General features: G+C 41.1%; 1 protein-coding gene across 1 annotated transcript in view; it reads left to right on the plus strand.

Moving 5' to 3' along the window:
* The first annotated feature begins 981 nt into the window (after positions 1-981).
* Positions 982-17,932, plus strand: part of ATP1B3 (ATPase Na+/K+ transporting subunit beta 3) — a 46,845-nt gene continuing 29,894 nt past the window's right edge. Inside the window, exon 1 of the mRNA XM_030329487.2 lies at positions 982-1,291. Within this exon, the coding sequence (XP_030185347.1) occupies positions 1,183-1,291 (109 nt within the window). The 5' untranslated portion in view covers positions 982-1,182. The remainder of the gene's footprint in view (positions 1,292-17,932) is intronic.

The following is a 17,932-nucleotide window of genomic DNA, read 5'->3' on the forward strand; positions in this document are numbered from 1 at the left end:
GTTTTTCCTTAAAAACACGCACCTTCTGCTCAAACTCCCTATTTCCTTTCCTCCCGTCGCCAACAGTCCCAGGGCGCTGTACTCTTCAGCTCCATCTCGTGTAGAAAAATGTCGACTGCACCCTCAGCCCGGACCAAGGGGCGCATCCACTAGTGGAAAAGATGCAAAAGCCGGGAACTTTACTTAGGCGTCACCACTAAACGAAGAAATGATTTCCTTTTAGATGCCGTCTCAGAAAAAAGCAGGTCTTTAGAGCTGACAGGAACCTCAGGAAAGCACATATGTTGATTTCCTTGATAAATTCAACCGAATCTGGAGAAAAGCATACTCCGTTTCATTAGTACTGACGTAGTTAGAGTGAAATTTCCATCGAGCTGCGTGCAATTCCTGGCGAAATCCTTCCGAAGAGCCAAGTAAGGGCATTCTCTGAGCGGCAGTCGTACTACACTGGATGCCTCACGGGATCCTACAGCAGAGTTTACGCACGTCAGAGAGCCCAAAGGAGAACGCTTCGAGGCGGTTTCGGAGGCCGGTCGGCGAGAGGGTGGTGAAGTCCTCTCCTCGGTGAAGACGACTCGAGCAGACAGGAGTCGTTTCCGCGTTTTGGCCCCACGCTGCCGCAGGCAAGGCGCTGAGGGGCCGCCGGGCCCCGGTTGCCCACAGCATCTCCCCAGAGTTCTCCTCCTGAGAAACCTGCGGGTCACGGACGCCCACCTTTTGCTTGTTAATGTAAATGTGCTTATGAAGCCCTCGTGATTTTTAAAGTTGCCATGTGTGGTTTTTGCTTCCTCGGACCAGGGCAGAGGGAGCCCCGAGCGTCCCTAAGCCTGGCGGGGAGGCGCGGGGCGAGGGGGCGGGGCGAGGCGGGGCCGGGGCCCGGGGCGGGGCGTCCTCTCCGAAACCGGCCGCTCCGGGCGGCGGCGGCGGCAGCGGCGGCGCGGACCGAGCGGCGCGCGGATTGGTTGCGGCGGGCGGAGACGTCAGGCTCCCGCGGCCCGAGCGGCCGCCGGGCTAGCGCGGCGCAGTAGGTTCGAGTGCGTACCGCAGCGCGGAGGTGTCCTTTGCCGTCCCGCTTTCCGCCGCCGTCGCCGGGCTGTGCCGCTTGAAGCGGGACGCGCCTCCGCGCTCCTCGCCGCCTCCACCCGCGCGGCCGCCGCTCCCCTCGCCGTAGGCACACGCACCATGACGAAGAAAGAGAAGAAGTCCTTCAACCAGAGCCTAGCCGAGTGGAAGCTCTTCATCTACAACCCCACCACCGGAGAGTTCCTGGGGCGCACCGCCAAGAGCTGGGGTGAGCGGGCGGCGGTTGGGCGCCGGGACCGGCAGCGGTCCGGGGGACGCCGGGCGGGGTGGGGTGGGAAAGGAAAGGCGGGAGGCGGCTCCCCGCGCGGGGGCCCCCAGAGCAGCCGCAGCCTCCGCCGCCCACAGCGGTGTTCGTCCCGGGCCGCCAGACTGTCGTACGGGCGGTGGCGGAGGAGGGGCAGCGCGGCCCCATTCATTTCTAGCGTGGCGGGCGGGCCGCCGCTCGCTCCCGAGGCAGCCGGGCCCGCGGGCAGCCTCGGCCGGGCCGCGCCGCGCCGGTTCCTTCCTCCCAGCCGGGAGCGGGGCGCACGTGCTGCCCAGGCCTGCGGCGCCGGAGGCTGGGGACCCCTGCCCGGAGCCGAGTCCCGAGCGTGCGGCAGCCGAGAGCCCGGGCCTCCTTTGTACGGAGCGCGCGGTCCGGTAGAGGCCCTGGCTGAGGCGGCCGGTGGCGCCGAGCGTTTCGGGGAAGCCAGACCCTGCCCCACGCCCGGGGAGAGGAAATTTCCACTCTCGCTGCTATCTTGTGACTCGTCCACGCTGCCACCCCGGTCGGAAGAGTGTGAGTGAGTGTTAAGTGTGTGGGTTGCATCTTTGTGCCGCGGTTAGTTAATCACACAAGTACTTGGTACACGCAAATGCACTTGAATTCGGACAGTGAAAAGACCATTAAAAGGGTTGGTTCCTGCCTAATTCCTTTTTAATTAGAGACGTTTTCTTCCTGGCAGAGAGGCTTCTTTTGGGGAAAGTAAATCCCAGGGGGAACAGTTTTTGTGCCTTCAAAACATGTGATGGTTGTGTATGTTAGCAGTTTTTCTGTGTAAGAGTTCTTTGTTTTAAAAGGCATATTTAAGCCATCCACCAGTGGAGTGCTGCTTTAGGGTGCGTTTTTGCTTTCCGAAAATTTATATTAATTTATAATTTATATTGAATAAGGACTAGTGTTTTGTTTTGTTTTTGCCTTTTAAAGAACACCTTGTTAGTAGGTCTTGACCTTTTTTTTCTGAGTGAGAATAAATTTCTAGAGTTGAGAACTATTTGGGCACGACATTTTTAAGAGAAACAGGGAGAGGGTAAATTAGCTATGACTCAAAAAATAAACTGTTGCTTTTGACTGAAATTGGCTCCTCCAGAGTGGAAAGGAGGCTTAAAGTCCTATCACAAGCTGAAAGGGGCCCTGGAGGTTTTTTAGCCCAACCCCCAGTTTAGAGATGAGAAAAATGAGATCTAGAGAGGTTGTGATTTTGCTTTGTGTAAAATTACATATTCCACAGAGCCAAGAAAAGAACCCAGTTGTCCTTTAATCCTAGTCCAGCAGTTTTATTATTTTACAGATGCCTTGCCTAACTAACACTCACGATTTTTATTTAGATAGCTGTCTTTTGGGAACCCACTAATGTGAAGAGGAAATAAATCTTGCATCCGGAGTTAAATGGGGGAAAAGTGGTGAACAATTATTGCTTCTAGAATGTGCTACCATTTTGCTGAAGGAATTTTTGAGTGGTGGAGAGGGATTAACTTTTGTAGACTACTTCCCTCAGTGCCTTCTTTCCAGTAATAAGTACCTTCATTTTATGTTAGAATGACATTTCTTAATGCAGGTAGTACTTCTTACCTAGCCTTTGTATTTATATGATGTTGAAGTTGAGATTTTATTGAGTGTATGTATTTAAGTAAATAATAGGCACAAACTGTCAAAGTGTAAAGGCATTATATAAGAGTTATAGTACTACAGGTAAAGTTGGGATTAGTTTTAGAAGGATTAAGGGAGACTTATTCAAAATTGAAAATAAGGGCTTTTCTTTTTTTTTTTTAATTTTTTTAACATTTATTATTGAGAGACAGAGAGACACAGAGCATGAGAAGGGGAGGGGAAGAAAGAGGGGGAGACACAGAATCTGAAGCAGCTCCAGGCTCTGAGCTGTCAGCACAGAGCCCGACGCTGGGATCGAACTCACCAACTGTGAGATCATGACCTGAGCCGAAGTCAGTCACCCAACCAATTGAGCCACTCAGACGCTCCAAAATAAGTGTTATTCTTATCAACAAATAATACATTTCCGCGTTTATTGGAGTAATAGTAAACCAGTGCAAAATGGCATAAATTGCCATCCATAATCCTATCCCAACATAAGGGCATCTCTCTAAGGATATATGTAGATGTGGTGTGTAGAGGCTGAAGTCCATACTCCACTCTCCAGGCTGTGTACCCTTGAGCGTGGGGAGTCTGCCTAGAGAAAAGGGTATCTTGTTCTAGTTCTAATTCTTAGAAAGGCACTGTATGGGCTAGCTGCCTGATCTCATCACCACAGAGATACCCACTGTTAATATTTTTGATACATATCTGGGCAGACTTAAATGGGTATAATGTCAATTTTTTTTTTTTTTAACAAAAAGAGATCCTACAATAAGTGTTGCTTTATAGTGTTTGGAATATAATTGTGGGCACCTTCCCATGTTAATAAAAATCCGTATCATCATTTTTAATAGCTCACTAATGTTCTATCATATAGGTCCATATACTACCATGATTTTTTAAAACAAACATGTTGATTAACATGTATATCTTATGGATGCATGGGAGATACCCAGGGAAATATGAGTAACTCCTGATTTTTTTTTTAACCAGTACTTTATCGTATGTACTGGTCTCTCCTCCGCCCATTCCCTCCAGCCTTGCATGTACATTTCTGCAAATTTATTTCTTGATATATGTTTCTACTAGTGCAATTTCTAGGTTGTATTTAATATGTGTACCCTTTACGTTTTGGAAATAAGTTACTTTTTTTTTTTTTTAAAGAAACTCATTTGCAAATTTTTTCTAGTTGCTTTTGAATTTCAATGTAGGTGTAGGGGGGAGATGGTTATGTGTTTGTTTTTTGGGTTGACTTTGGTAAAGTTGCAGTGTCTGCTGGCCTATAGAAAAAAGCCTTCTCTGCCTCAAAGATTTTTTTTTTTTAATGTTTATTTGTGAGAGAGAGACAGAATGCAAGTCGGTTGGGGCAGAGAGAGGGAGGCACAGAATCTGAAGCAGGCTCCAGGCTCCGAGCTATCAGCACAGAGCCTGAAGCGGGGCTCGAACTCACGAGTTGTGAGATCATGACCTGAGCCGAAGTCGGACGCTCAACTGACTGAGCCACCCAGGCGCCCCTACCTCAAAGATTTTATAAAGACATTCATTTAACATATTTCCTAATTTTATTTTTTACATTGAAGTCTTTAGTACATTTATCCCATCTAATTTGAGGTTCTTCAATGCGTGGGATATATTAAAAGCACTCATTTAAAGAGCAATTTTAGCATTTATACTTGGGATAGAGAAAATACTGGAGGTTATACCATATTGTCTTTATAATATTTTTTAAAACTTCATTCATTTGTGAGAGAGACACAGCGTGATTGGGGGAGGTGCAGAGAGACCAGGAGAGAGAATCTCAAGCAGGCTCTGCACTGTCAGCACAGAGCCCGATGTGGGGGTCGAACTCACAAAACTGTGAGATCATGACCTGAACCAAAACTAAGAGTTGGACGCTTAACTGACTGAGCTACCCATGCGCCCCACATTGTCTTATTTTAAATGACCATATAAAAGTTTTTTTTTTAAGATTTTATTTTTTTAAGTAATCTCTATACCCAATGTGGGGCTCAAACCCATGACCCCAAGATCAAGAGTTGTGTATGCTGTACTGACTGAGCCAGCCAGGTGCTCCTATATGAAAGATTTTGAGTTGCTTCTTGTATGTTTGGCAGTTTCAAAATGCTCGCCGATATAAAATCACTTCAGTTGATTTTCACAACAACCTTCTAAAATGAAGTGCACTATGTAGATGATCAAAGTATACCTAGAGCTGGTTTCTTATGCTGAACAGTAATGACACATCAGGAATTAGTAGTTGCCAAACAACTACTGGACAAAAAAATAGCATCTTGTGGCTTATGTTGCAAATACTAAAACTAAATGCATTAAATACAATTAGAGTGAAAGATAGCTTAGAAATCATCTATTATTTAAACTGTAACAGACCATGTGTTGCAATTAACATTTTTAATAATAATGAAATAGAGGGGCGCCTGGGTGGCTCAGTTGGTTGTGCATCCAACTTCCGCTCAGGTCATGATCTCGTGGTTTGTGTGTTCAAGCCCCGTGTCGGTCTCTGTGCTGATAGCTGGGAGCCTGGAGCCTGCTTCAGATTCTGTGTCTCCCTCTCTCTCTGCCCCTACCCTGCTTGTGCTCCGTCTGTCTCTCTCAAAAATGAATAAATGTTAAAAAAAAAAAATTTTAAGAATAGTGAAATAGAATAGTAAAAATACCAGTTTATTCTGCCTGATAAGTTTATTCTAAGGAAACATGTTCCATGAAACTTTTCTGTACTTTATATATACAGATACCTTGAGTAAAATGTATTTCTTATTGTGGCTCACAGTCAAAAAAGCTTGAAAGCCACTAATGTAGCCCTATGTCCTCATTTCATAGGTGAGAAAGTTGAACTCATAGATCTGATTTGTCCAAATTTACTCAGCGATAGAATCCTTGGCCTTTAAACTACCTCCAAGGCCAGAGGCTTTTTTTTTTTTTTTTTAAACTATGCTGTGACTTGATGTCATTTAATGACATCTGCTGTGGGCTTCTTTGGAGTTCATTATCTGAGGGCTGTCAGTAGATGCTCTATATTAATATTAACTTAAAACTTGAGTTACTGATTTCCAAGCATACTCGGGATTCTGGACCAAAACTATTAACATCTACATTTTGTTCATGTATCTTTTCTTTTATTATAGATCTACGAAGTGCCATTTTCTCAGTCACCTGCTCCCATTCTGGGTCATGCCTCAGTAAATGCTCTGCTTTGGAGATCAGACTCCATCCCATCTTGGGTGTCTGACTGTAGGGGAGAAGGCAAGTGTGTTTATTTTCCCAGTATCACATAGTTTTGTAAGATGTTGTTCTTTGTCCTGTGGAGTGTGACATACTAAAGAAACTTTACAAAAATGTGCGCTGTTGGGAAAGTAACAGGACTTGCCTTACCCTGTGTGCAGGCTATAAATGAAGGTCAGTGGTGGGTGTGGCAGCGGCAGCAGCAGAGGCATAATGAGCCATCACCCAGCAGGAGACAGCACTTCCTGGACTGGTAGTGGAAGGGAGGGGACGGGGTAAGTTTGTGTGTTATGTTCTAGATGTTGTAATTACAGTAGTATGTGCTTTACTATTGTTAAAGACCAACCTTCCTCTACCCCCAAAATTTGATTCTTTGAAACTGACTTTTGAATTTATATCTGTAGAATTAATTATATTAAAAGAAGTTTAAAAATCTTTCTATCTTTAGTCACAATATTTCCATGATTTTTCGTGTTTAAGGACCAATCGTGTAATGGAAAGAGAAACATTTAACGTTGAAAGATAAGTTTATTATTTTCTAATTATGCATTTATTGCATTAATTTTGAAGTAAAATTAATCTGTAATCTTTAACCACTTAGAATAAGCACTATTAACATTTTAATAGTCTGTTTCTTTTTTGTAAATAATTTTTTTTATGTATAAGTAAAAATTTAAGTGTACACTTAGATAGCTAGTTTTATCTTAATTTTTGATGTTTGAGGGGATGGTTTTCACTCCTCTGCCACCTTGGGGGCATAACCTTGGGGTTATGTATTGGGGATAACCTTGCCCCACTCCATCACCTCTGTGGGAAATGTTCACACTTCCTCTTAGAATTTATGTATTCTGGTGTCTTCAGTTATTCTATGTTGAGACTTCCAAATCTACATCCCTAGTTTGTATGGTTTTTTTTTATATTAATATAACCAACTGCCTGTTGGAAATCTTCAATTGGATGTTTCATAGGACTGTGGAATGTTCAGTACACTTCTTGTAAATAAATCTCCATTGTCCTCAGGGGCTCCTTAGTATGACACACACACTATAATCTTGCTGACTTATTTCTCTGTCTACCATTCTCTACCCCTTCTGGGCCTGTTTCCTAGCTTCTGAATCTCTCTCTTTGACCTTGGCTTGGGTATTCAGATGTCAGCTTTGATAGCCTGATCTCTGGTACACATCTTTGAATGCCTATTTGCCTTAAGACTGCATCAAGTGCCTGTGTATCCCACAATATTTTTTTCTATTTATGACTTTATGTAGTAGTGTTGCCTGTTTACTAGACTATACATTCTTATTTATTCGTCTTTGATTCCCTAACATTGAGCCTTTTGCCCAGCACTTAGTAGGAAGGTAATAAAAATAAGTTGAATGAGTGAGCTCTATTATGAAGTGTTCCCATGTAATTAGTCTTTTACAACATTTTAAAAACTGTTTTGGTATTGGTGTATCATAGTATAAAGGTTCCCGCGTGTTTGGGCGTCCCACTACCCCCCCCCCCCCGTTTTGTTTATTTGTTTGTTTGTGTGTTTTAACATAGGCTTCATGCCCAGTGTGGGGCCCGGACCCATGGCCCTGGGATCAAGACCTGAGCTTAGATCAAGAGTTGAATGGGGTGCCTGGGTGGCTCAGTCGGTTAAGCGGCTGACTTCGGCTCAGGTCATGATCTCGAGGTCCATGAGTTTGAGCCCCGCGTCGGGCTCTGTGCTGACAGCTCAGAGCCTGGAGCCTGTTTCAGATTCTGTGTCTCCCTCTCTCTGACCCTCCCCTGTTCATGCTCTATCTCTCTCTGTCTCAAAAATAAATAAACATTAAAAAAATTTTTTTTTAAAATAAATAAATAAATAAAGAGTTGAATGCCCAACTGACTGAGCCAGCCAGGTGCCCCTACCACCCCCACCTTTTTAATAGCATTGTGAGTTTCCATAGAAGTTCAGAGGAAGCATCCACTTAACTTTCTTGTTGAAGATTCAGCTGAGTTTGTGACTGCCTGAGTGGTGCATCTGATTAGGATAACAGAAACAAGGTGATTATCCAGGTCTCCTGCTTCCTGCTTTATTGCTCTATTTAGCCTTTTATACTGCTCTTATGAGACCTGCATAAAGGACCTGTGTGTGTGTGTGTGTGTGTGTGTGTGTGTGTGTGTGTGTGTGTGTGTTTTAACTTTTCTCAGATTTAATGGGCGTTTATTTAACAGTAATGTCCTGCGTCCTGCAGGGTGCTTTACAAATAATATTTCTGAAAATAATCCTTTAACTTAGCAGCCTCCCACGTATCTGTTTAAACTTTGTTACTGATTGTGGACTGGCTCTTATTTGTGACTTCTTAGTATTTTGCTGATGCCATAGTAAGGTATGACTCACCCTCATCCAAAGGTACTTTTCTTTAAAAAAAATTTTTTTTAAGTTAATTTATTTTGAGAGAGACAGAGAGCTAGTGGGGGAAGGGCAGAGGGAGAGAGAATCCCAAGCAGGCTCTGGGCTGCCAGTGCTGAGCTCGATGTTGGGCTTGAACCCACAAAACCGCGAGATCATGACCTGTGCAAGAGTCTGACGCTTAATGGACTGAGCCACCCAGGTGCCCCAGCATAAGGTACATTTCTGTTGGTAGATTCTGACCCATAAATAGTTGCCCTTTGTGTGCCCTTACCACCCCCCTTCCCCAGTATCTCTCATAATCATTTTCCTGATTCGCTCCAGTCTGTTCTACCTTGTTTCCTAAACGTGTATTTCTCAGGTGCTGTCTTTGGCCTTGTTTTTTCTTCATCTTCTTCCCTGGCAGTCTCATAAAACAACTGCAAAGATCACTCACACATTTTACTTACTGGTTAACATCTCTCTCAGATACAGTTGCATCCTGCATATCCCATAAACCTTGAGAGAGAGAGAGGCTTAGATATCTTGACTAACTCTGTAACTAAATTACCTTATATGTCACCTTGCAAACAGAGCTCTTTTTTCCTTCCTCTACTGAAGTTCTGAGTTGCTCCTGTATTTGCAATTTTTGAAAAGAAGGTCACTATCTTTTTTGTCATTTGGGCTCTAAACCTGTCCAAGTCATGCCAGTTCTATAATGTCTCTTAAATCTGTGACCCACTACTCATTGCCACTACTACAGTTAATTCAGGAATTAATTTACTCTGCCCTATTCCTCTCCCATCCCCATATCTTATGAAAACCCACATTCAGAGGGGGTGCAGCGTGCTCGTTTTCATAGCTTCATAATACTAACCACCTGTTTCAAATTTGATAGTCCTTAACACTTGCATCAACCCTGTCTCCACTGTATCAGGGTCTGGTAGTGCCTTTTCTTATAAATTCCCTGATGAAGGCACCTGAGTAGCTCAGTCGGTTAAGTATCTGGCTCTTGTGATTTCGCTTAGGTTATGATCTTGTGGTGGAATTGGGCTCCGCTTTGGGATTCTCTCTCTTTACTCCTGCCTGTCTCTCTCTCTCCCTCTCTCTCTCTCTCTCTCTCTCTCTCAAACATTAAAAAAACTATTAAAAAAATAAAACTTAAAGCACCAGATGAAGAGCTTTCATAACTTTTCCAAAGTTGTTCCAAGTTCAAATAGACCATTGGCTTTCCAGCTTCTACCTGCTTCTTAAAACAAAAAAAGCTATAGTGTTATTGACTTTGGGGAAGCTCATAACTTCTGATGCATCTCCAGAAAAACCCAAGGAATCAGTTGGAATCATTGTGACCTAAACCACTGCAACTTCACTGCTGTCAGGTTATTTTTAAGGCTACAGCTCTGATCATGCTACTTCCCATACCCTAAAATTGTATTTGGATCCCCACTGTTTTCAGAAAGTTTAAATAATTTCCAGACAGCCTGGCATTCCGGGCTTATTACATATTGGGTTAGAACTAAGTTTCCAACCTTATAACCTGTCATTTCCCACCGTACTCTACATATACCACATGTCATAGCCCAAATGGGTGGATCTGAGGGCCCTTGGTCTGGAATGCTCTGCTCATTCCCTCCTCCATGCCCTTTCATCTCTGCATCGAAAATTCTTTCCTACTTCACAGATCTAGCTTGAGTATCAGCTGTCATGAGCTTTCTCTGATGTGCCCAGATGAAAATAATACCACATTTATCTCTTGTAACACCTAAAACTTTGTATCCTGGATTATAGTTGTTTATGTACATTGCTCTTACTAACTAGATGTTCTCACACATCAGGATTTCATTTGCACATCCCTGTAGCATCTGGCACATAGTAATAGTAAGCACTTACCTTTTTTTTTTTTTTGATGCACAAATTGTCATTTAATCAGTTTCATCTTGAGATTCACCTATTCCTTGGGCTAAAGTTGAAAGTATTGTTGGGCTAGTATGGCTACACACTGTGAAAGTCTTATTCATGGAGATACTTGTACATAAAGGCATAATTCCCCATAACTTACCATGATTCTGCCCCACTAAAGTAATTCATTTTGAAGTTTCCACATAGGGCACTGTAGTAAAAGTGAGTCTGTGGGCTTATATATTTTTTTACTTCATGAACCTTAGAAGTATATCAGTATTCTGAGATGACCAAACTAGGACTCAGAATATAGACCTAATTTTTGGTTCCACACATCCAGCTAAGCTTAGATAACCCATTTAAAATCTCTTGGTTTTAATTTCTTCTGTAGGAGAAAAGTTGAATGAGAGAGTTTCAAATGTCACTTTGAAATGAAAAAAAAAAAATGTGAATGCTTTAGAACAAGAGGTGGCCAACTTTTCCTTTAAGGGACCAGGTAGTACTTTAGCCTTTGCCAGCCCACTGGTGTCTGTTGCAACTACTCAACTCTATTGTAGCTTGAAAGTAGCTATAGACAATGTATAAACTAATGGACCTAGCTATGGTTCAATATTTGATTTATAAAAACAGGCAGCACCTGTGGTTTGCTGACCTCTTTAGAAGTTAGTGTCAGTGTAGGCTAACTCAAGAAGTCTGGACTAGTATTAGATGTAGACTCTTGGCTTTGTTCTTTTTATATAATGAAAGTAACCCTGTTGGTTGAATATTTACAATACAGATGTGAATAATCAGTAAGTCCACTGTCTTCTTCAGCTTCTTTCCTGGGTAACCACTGTTAACAGCAATGATTTTTAAAATGTAATACATGGTATATCCACTTTGGATAAAGGTCTGGTAGTTTTTTATAAAAGTAAATACACATCTACTCCATGACCCAGCAGTTCTACTCCTAGGTGTTTACCCAAGAGAAATGAAAACATAAGTTCACAAAAATACTTGTACAAGAGTATTCATAGTAGCGCCAAACTGGAAACACTCCAGGCGTCCATCAGCAGGAGAGTAGGTAAACAAACTGGTATGTCCAAACAGCAGAATACTATCCAACAATAAAAAGGAACGAACTATGGATACACAAAACATGGATGAGTTTCACAGGCTGAGCAGGAAAGAAGCTTTGCCTAAGAGAACACATATTATATGATTTCATTTATGTGAATTCTAAAACAAGCAACACTTATCAATTGCTGGAAAAAAGCCCAGAATGGTGTTTACCTCTAAGGTGGTGGTTGTGGGGATTGGGAGGGGGCACAAGAGAACTTGACAGGATGGTGGTGATGTTCTGTATCTTACTAGGGACTTGGATCATACAGAATGTAGTTGTCAAACAACCCCCCCCCTTTTTAAAAATTTTTTAAAATTTAGTTAACATACAGTATATTAGTTGTCGGTGTACAATACAGTGATTCATCAGTTCCATACAACACCAAGTGCTCATCACAAGTGCATTCCTTAATCCCCATCACTTGTTTTACCAGTCCCTCTACCCACCTCACTTCTGGTAACCATCAGTTTGTTCCCTGTAGTTAAGAGTCTTTTGTCTGTCTCTCTGTCTCTGTCTGTCTCTCTTTTTCCTTTGCTCATTTGTTTCTTAAATTCCACACATGAGTGAGATCATATGGTATTTGTCTTTCTCTGACTGCCTTATTTAACTTAGCATTGTATTCTCTAGCTCCATCCATGTTGCAAATAGCAAGATTTCATTCTTTTTTATGGCTGAGTAATATTCTGTTTGTGTGTGTGTGTGTGTGTGTGTGTGTACACATGTGCACACACACACCCACACTACTTTATCCATTCATCAACTGGAGGACACTTGGGCTATTTCCATAACTTGGCTATTGTGGATAATACTGTAAGCATTCTGGTGCATGTATCCCTTTGAATTAGTATTTTTGTATTCTTTGGGTGAATACCTAGTAGCACAATTCTGGATTGTATGGTAGTTCTTCTTTTTCTTTTTCTTTTTTTTTTTTTTTAAGATTTTACTTTTAAGTGATCTCTACACCCAGTGTGGGGCTTGAACTCACAACCCCGAGATCAAGAGTTGCATGCTCTACCGACTGAGCCAGCCAAGCACCCCAGTAGTTCTATTTTTAACTTTTTGTGGAACCTTCATACTGTTTTCAGAGTGGCTGCACCAGTTTACATTCCCACCAACAGTGCAAGATGGTGGTTCTTTCTCCACATCCTTGCCAACACCTGTTGTTTCTTGTGTTGTTGATTTTAGCCATTCTGGTAGGTGTGAGGTGATATCTCACTGTAGTTTTGATTTGTATTTCCCGGATAAGTGATGTTGAGCATCTTTTCATGTTTTTGGCCACCTGTATGTCTTCTTTAGAAAAAATGTCTATTCATGTCTTCTGCCCCTTTTTGGATTATTTGTTCTTTGGCTGTGATGGTCAAAACCTGTCTAATGGCACATTAGAGACTTGTGTATTTCATTAAGTGTAATTTTTCCCCTCTGTTTTAGTTATTATGCATGATGAAGTGTTTAGGAGTGAAGTGTACATACTGACGTCTAGAACTTGAAATGCGTTTAAAAAATAAGTGGTGAACAGATACAAGATATAGTAGAATGTTAACGGTAGAATCTAGGTGAATTTCTGGATGTTCATTGACATTTGACCTTACTGTGTATGTATAAACAATGCTAATAAATACTAAAGAAAAAAATATATGAATACATTTATGTGTTTCTCCTGACTGCTTTCCACCAGTTGTGGAGTCTCTCCTATAGAGAATGATTAATGATTGTTTTATCAGTTTTCCTACTAGTCCTGTTTCAGTGCATTTAGATATATGTATATACTTATTTGTGTATGTGTATATATATGGAATATGTAGGAATAAGTAATTTTCCACTTTTACATGAGTAATAGGAAGAGTGTATGTTTTTAAATTTGCTTTCTCCCTTCCCCTGTCACTTAATGTGATTTGACTGTGTTTCCATGTCAGTATTTAGTTCATTCCTTTGAATCATTGTATAATCCATAGTGGAAAGATACATATCCAAGACATATATTTTCTGTTATGAATATTGAGATTGTTTCCAGTATTTCTCTTAAAAATTGCTGCTCTGCATGTGTGCCACAATTTATCTGGGCTAGATACTGAATATGCCACCTTATGGTGATGGAATTACCACTTTATAGTATATGCTTTTTTTTTTTTAACTCGAGAGAGCACAAGTGTGGGAGAGGGGCAGAGGGAGATAATGAGAGAGCATCTTAAGCAGGCTCCTTGCTGAGCCTCGTGTGGGGCTTGATCCCACAACTCCGGGATTATGACCTGAGCCAAAATGGAGTTGGACACTCAACTGACTGAGCCACCCAGGTGCCCTAGTATATGCTTATTTTTATATTAACATTTACTGTCCTCCAAAAAAGCTGTACCAATTTATACTTCCACCAGCAGTGGATGAATGGACCAGTTTCCCTTCAACTTTCTGAGCACTGGATATTATTACTCTTTAAAAATTTTTTTTTGCCAGTTTGATGGGAAGGTAACATCTGGTTGGTTTATTTTGCAGTCTCTCTGATAACTACACCTGAGCATATTTTGTTTGCCCAGTTTCCTTTTTTTTTTTTTTTTTTTTTACAGTCCCTCATCTCTTTGCTCCCTTTTGTCTAATTAAATAATTAATTTTGATGCAGAGACAGTGCAGGTGGGGGAGGGGCAGAGACAGAATCATAAGCAGGCTCCCAGCTGCCAGCCCAGAGCCCAAAGGAGGGCTTGAACCTGGGAAACTGTGAGATCATGACCTGAGCCCAAACCAAGAATCAGAGGCCTAACTAACTGAGCCACCAGGCGCCTCTTAATTTGTTTATTTAAAAATACTTGTTTTTCATTAACATTATCACAGATTTAACATTTTTTTATAATTTATTTAGTTTATTCACTTTGGGAGAGAGCACCTACGCAAGTTGGGGAGGGGCAGAGGGAGAGAGAATGAATACCAAGCAGGCTCTGCACCATCAGCGTAAAGCCTGGTGTGGGGCTTGAACTCACAAACTGCAAGATCGTGATCTGAGCCGAAGTCGGTCGCTTAACTGACTGAGCCACCAGAAGTTTAATAGTCTTTTAATGGGCTCTTCCTAATCACTTACCCCAAAAATATGTTGAATAATCCATCATTTCCTCACTGATCTGAATTGCCAACTTTCTTACATACAAAACTTCGTCTTACGGATCGTTTCTTGGATTTTGTTGATTTGTGTCTCTGTTCCTGTGTCCTTATCACACTGTAGTATGTAAGCTGTATGTGAGCATTTGTAAAATAAAATACATGTGTGAGGCATGCCTTCTCAGTGGCGCAATCAGTTGAGCATCTGACTCTTGATTCTTGAGATTCTCTCACTTCCTGTCCCTCTGCCTCTCTCCTCATGCACATGCATTCTCTGTCTCTAAAATAAAAAATAAAGTGGTGAAATTTGTGTGGATACTGAGTGTCCAGTTTTGGTATCACATAGGCTGGCCTTAAAGTAGGGGTGCCTGGGTGGCTCAGTCGGTTAAGTATCTGACTCTTGATCTCAGCTCAGGTCTTGATCTCAGGGTGGTGAGTTCAAGCTCTGTGTTGGGCTCCATGCTGGGCATGAAGCCTAGTTTAAAAAACAGCAACAAAGCACTTAGGTAACTTACAGGGCATACTAAAAATATAGTTTATCTGTAGAAAGAGTCTATTCTCTGAAAATTGGGAGAACAGTTAAAGCCATTTGGACGTGTATGTGTTTTAGGGGTAGAGCTCTGTTTATTTTTTGTAAAAACTTCTGATTTGGAAATGTTTATTTCCTAAAACAATCGTATTTCATTTATTCTCAAGTTTGCTAATTGAAACTGGTTTTACTGATCAAGTTAAATATTTTTGCATTTCTATTTTCATCTTTATTCTTCCCTTTCCTTGAATTTATTTTAGTCTTGAATTAAAAACCTGGCTTGTTGTTGTTGTTAATCTTGTGTTTTAGTGAATGAATGTAAGGATTTTTGTTTGCTTTCTGCTCTGAATATATTATTGTTTTGAATTTTGAATATTTCAGGTTTCATTGTCTTTTTTTTTTAATTTTTTAAATGTTTTATTTATTTTTGAGACAGAGAAAGAGAGACGGAGTACTAGCAGGGGAAGGGCAGAGAGAGAGAGAGAGCGAGAGAGAGAGAGAGAGAGAGAGAATCCGAAGCAGGCTCCAGGCTCTGAGCTGTCAGTGCAGAGCCTGACGCGGAGCTAGAACTCATGAACCATGAGATCATGCCCTGAGCCATAGTTGGAAGGTTTAACTGACTGAGCCACCCAGGCATTCTTTTTCATTTTTTTTCTTTAACGTTTATTCATCTTTGATGATGGAGAGAGACAGAGCGTGTCAGGGGGAGGGGCAGAGATAGAGGGAGACACAGAATCTGAAGCAGGCTCCAGGCTCCGAGCTGTTGGGACAGAGCCTGATGCAGGGCTGGAACCCCCAGATGGTGAGATCATGACATGAGCTTAAGTCAGATGCTTAACTGACTGAGCCACCCAGGCATCCCAGATTTGTCTTTTTAATCCAAGGACTAAATAGAAATCCATTTTCTAAATTTTTGTTTTAATTTCTAATATATTTACTTAAATTTTAAAGATTTTTTTTAAGTTTATAAATTTGGGTTTTTTTGTGTTTTGTAACTTGTCATGATCCCTTTAGGGACAGTGTTGCAAGTTTGTAAAGAGTTTATTTTCTGGTGGCTACAAAAGTTCTGCATATATTAGGTAACTGTTAGTTGTGTTTTAAAAATAGTTACTGTCCTTTTTGTTATTACTTCATGTGTGGATTTTTGGGAGAGTTATGTTAAAACCTCTATATAGGATTGAGGTAATTTTGTAATTTTGCCTTTGCTTTACATATTTTAAGCGATTTAGCATCACAAAGGTTCATGGTTGTTATGCTGCATATTCTTGATGTGTTTGTATTTTTATTAATAAGAAACATGTTTGTACTGTTTATGCTTTTTGACTTGAATTCTAGTTTGCTTAGAGTCATAATGTTACATCTAGATTTCTTTTTGTTAGGCAAGACCTACTTTGTTTTCAACCATTAGGTGGTATAATTTTAGGTTTCTTCCATAATAGCATTCAGTGGATTTTTTTAACTCACTTTAAGAAAGTTTTTTAGGGGCGCCTGGGTGGCTCAGTTGGTTAAGCGGCCAGGGTCATGATCTCGCGGTTTGTGAGTTTGAGCCCTGGGTCGGGCTCTGTGCTGACAGCTCAGAGCCTGGAGCCTGCTTCCCATTCTGTGTCTCCTTCTCTCTCTGCCCCTCCCCCACTTGTGCTCTGTCTCTCTCTATCAAAAATAAATAAAATGTAAAAAAAAAAAAAAATTTAAAAAAAAGAATTTTTATTATTTGACTATTAATTTTTTTGTCATATTATTTTTGGATTTTGTTATTAAATTTAAACAAATTAAAATTTTTAACTTTATATAAAATATTAATGAATATAGTGACAAAAGGACATCATTGCTCACCTGGCAAATGATGTGTGGATTGCAGAGGGGCACAAGGGCTCTTTGGAAGTGATAGAAATGTTCTGTATCTTTCATGGTAGTTTCACAGATTATGCAACTGTCAAAACTCACTGGGATTATACAGTTAAAATTGATAAAAGTTATTCTATCTAAATTATTCCTCAAACCTGAAAAGGAAAAGAAATTAAAATCAACACTTAGATGTTGCCAGTAAGTCTTACTGGTTGCTCTGCTCACCACTGTTTTATGTATTCCTCTTAGATTTTTATTTTATTTTTTTTTTTCAACGTTTATTTATTTTTGGGACAGAGAGAGACAGAACATGAACGGGGGAGGGACAGAGAGAGGGAGACACAGAATCGGAAACAGGCTCCAGGCTCTGAGCCATCAGCCCAGAGCCTGACGCGGGGCTCGAACTCATGGACCGCGAGATCGTGACCTGGCTGAAGTCGGACGCTTAACCGACTGCGCCACCCAGGCGCCCCCCTCTTAGATTTTTAAAGAAAACTTTAAAAAATGGAAATACACAATTAACTTATTTTGGAATTCAGTCTATGATCTTTGTCCTCTTTTTGTGAAGTTAGATATTATGTAAATAAATTGTTTTTCAAAAAAAGAAAAGAATGATGGTGTGCTAGAACTCAAATCCTCCTTGGCTACATCCCCAGTCCCAATCCTGAACCCTTCTTCCCTTATTCAGAGGTCACCGCTGTTTATGAATTTGATTTGCAAGTTTCTGTTCCATTAATAAAGACTCTATTTTGTGTATATTTATAGAAATATAATTCTTTTGAGTGTTTTAAATTTAAGTATGTGGTATATATCATTTTGAGATTTTTTTCCACTTGGAGTTTTTGAAATCTGTTTCATTCCTTTTTTAATAACTGTTTATAGTTCTCCATACATTATGTTTTATTTCTTTGCTTTGTTTGAGGACACTTGCATTGCTAGCAGTTT

The sequence above is a fragment of the Lynx canadensis genome, chromosome C2 (assembly GCF_007474595.2).
Source record: "Lynx canadensis isolate LIC74 chromosome C2, mLynCan4.pri.v2, whole genome shotgun sequence".
Taxonomy (NCBI): Eukaryota; Metazoa; Chordata; class Mammalia; order Carnivora; family Felidae; genus Lynx; species Lynx canadensis.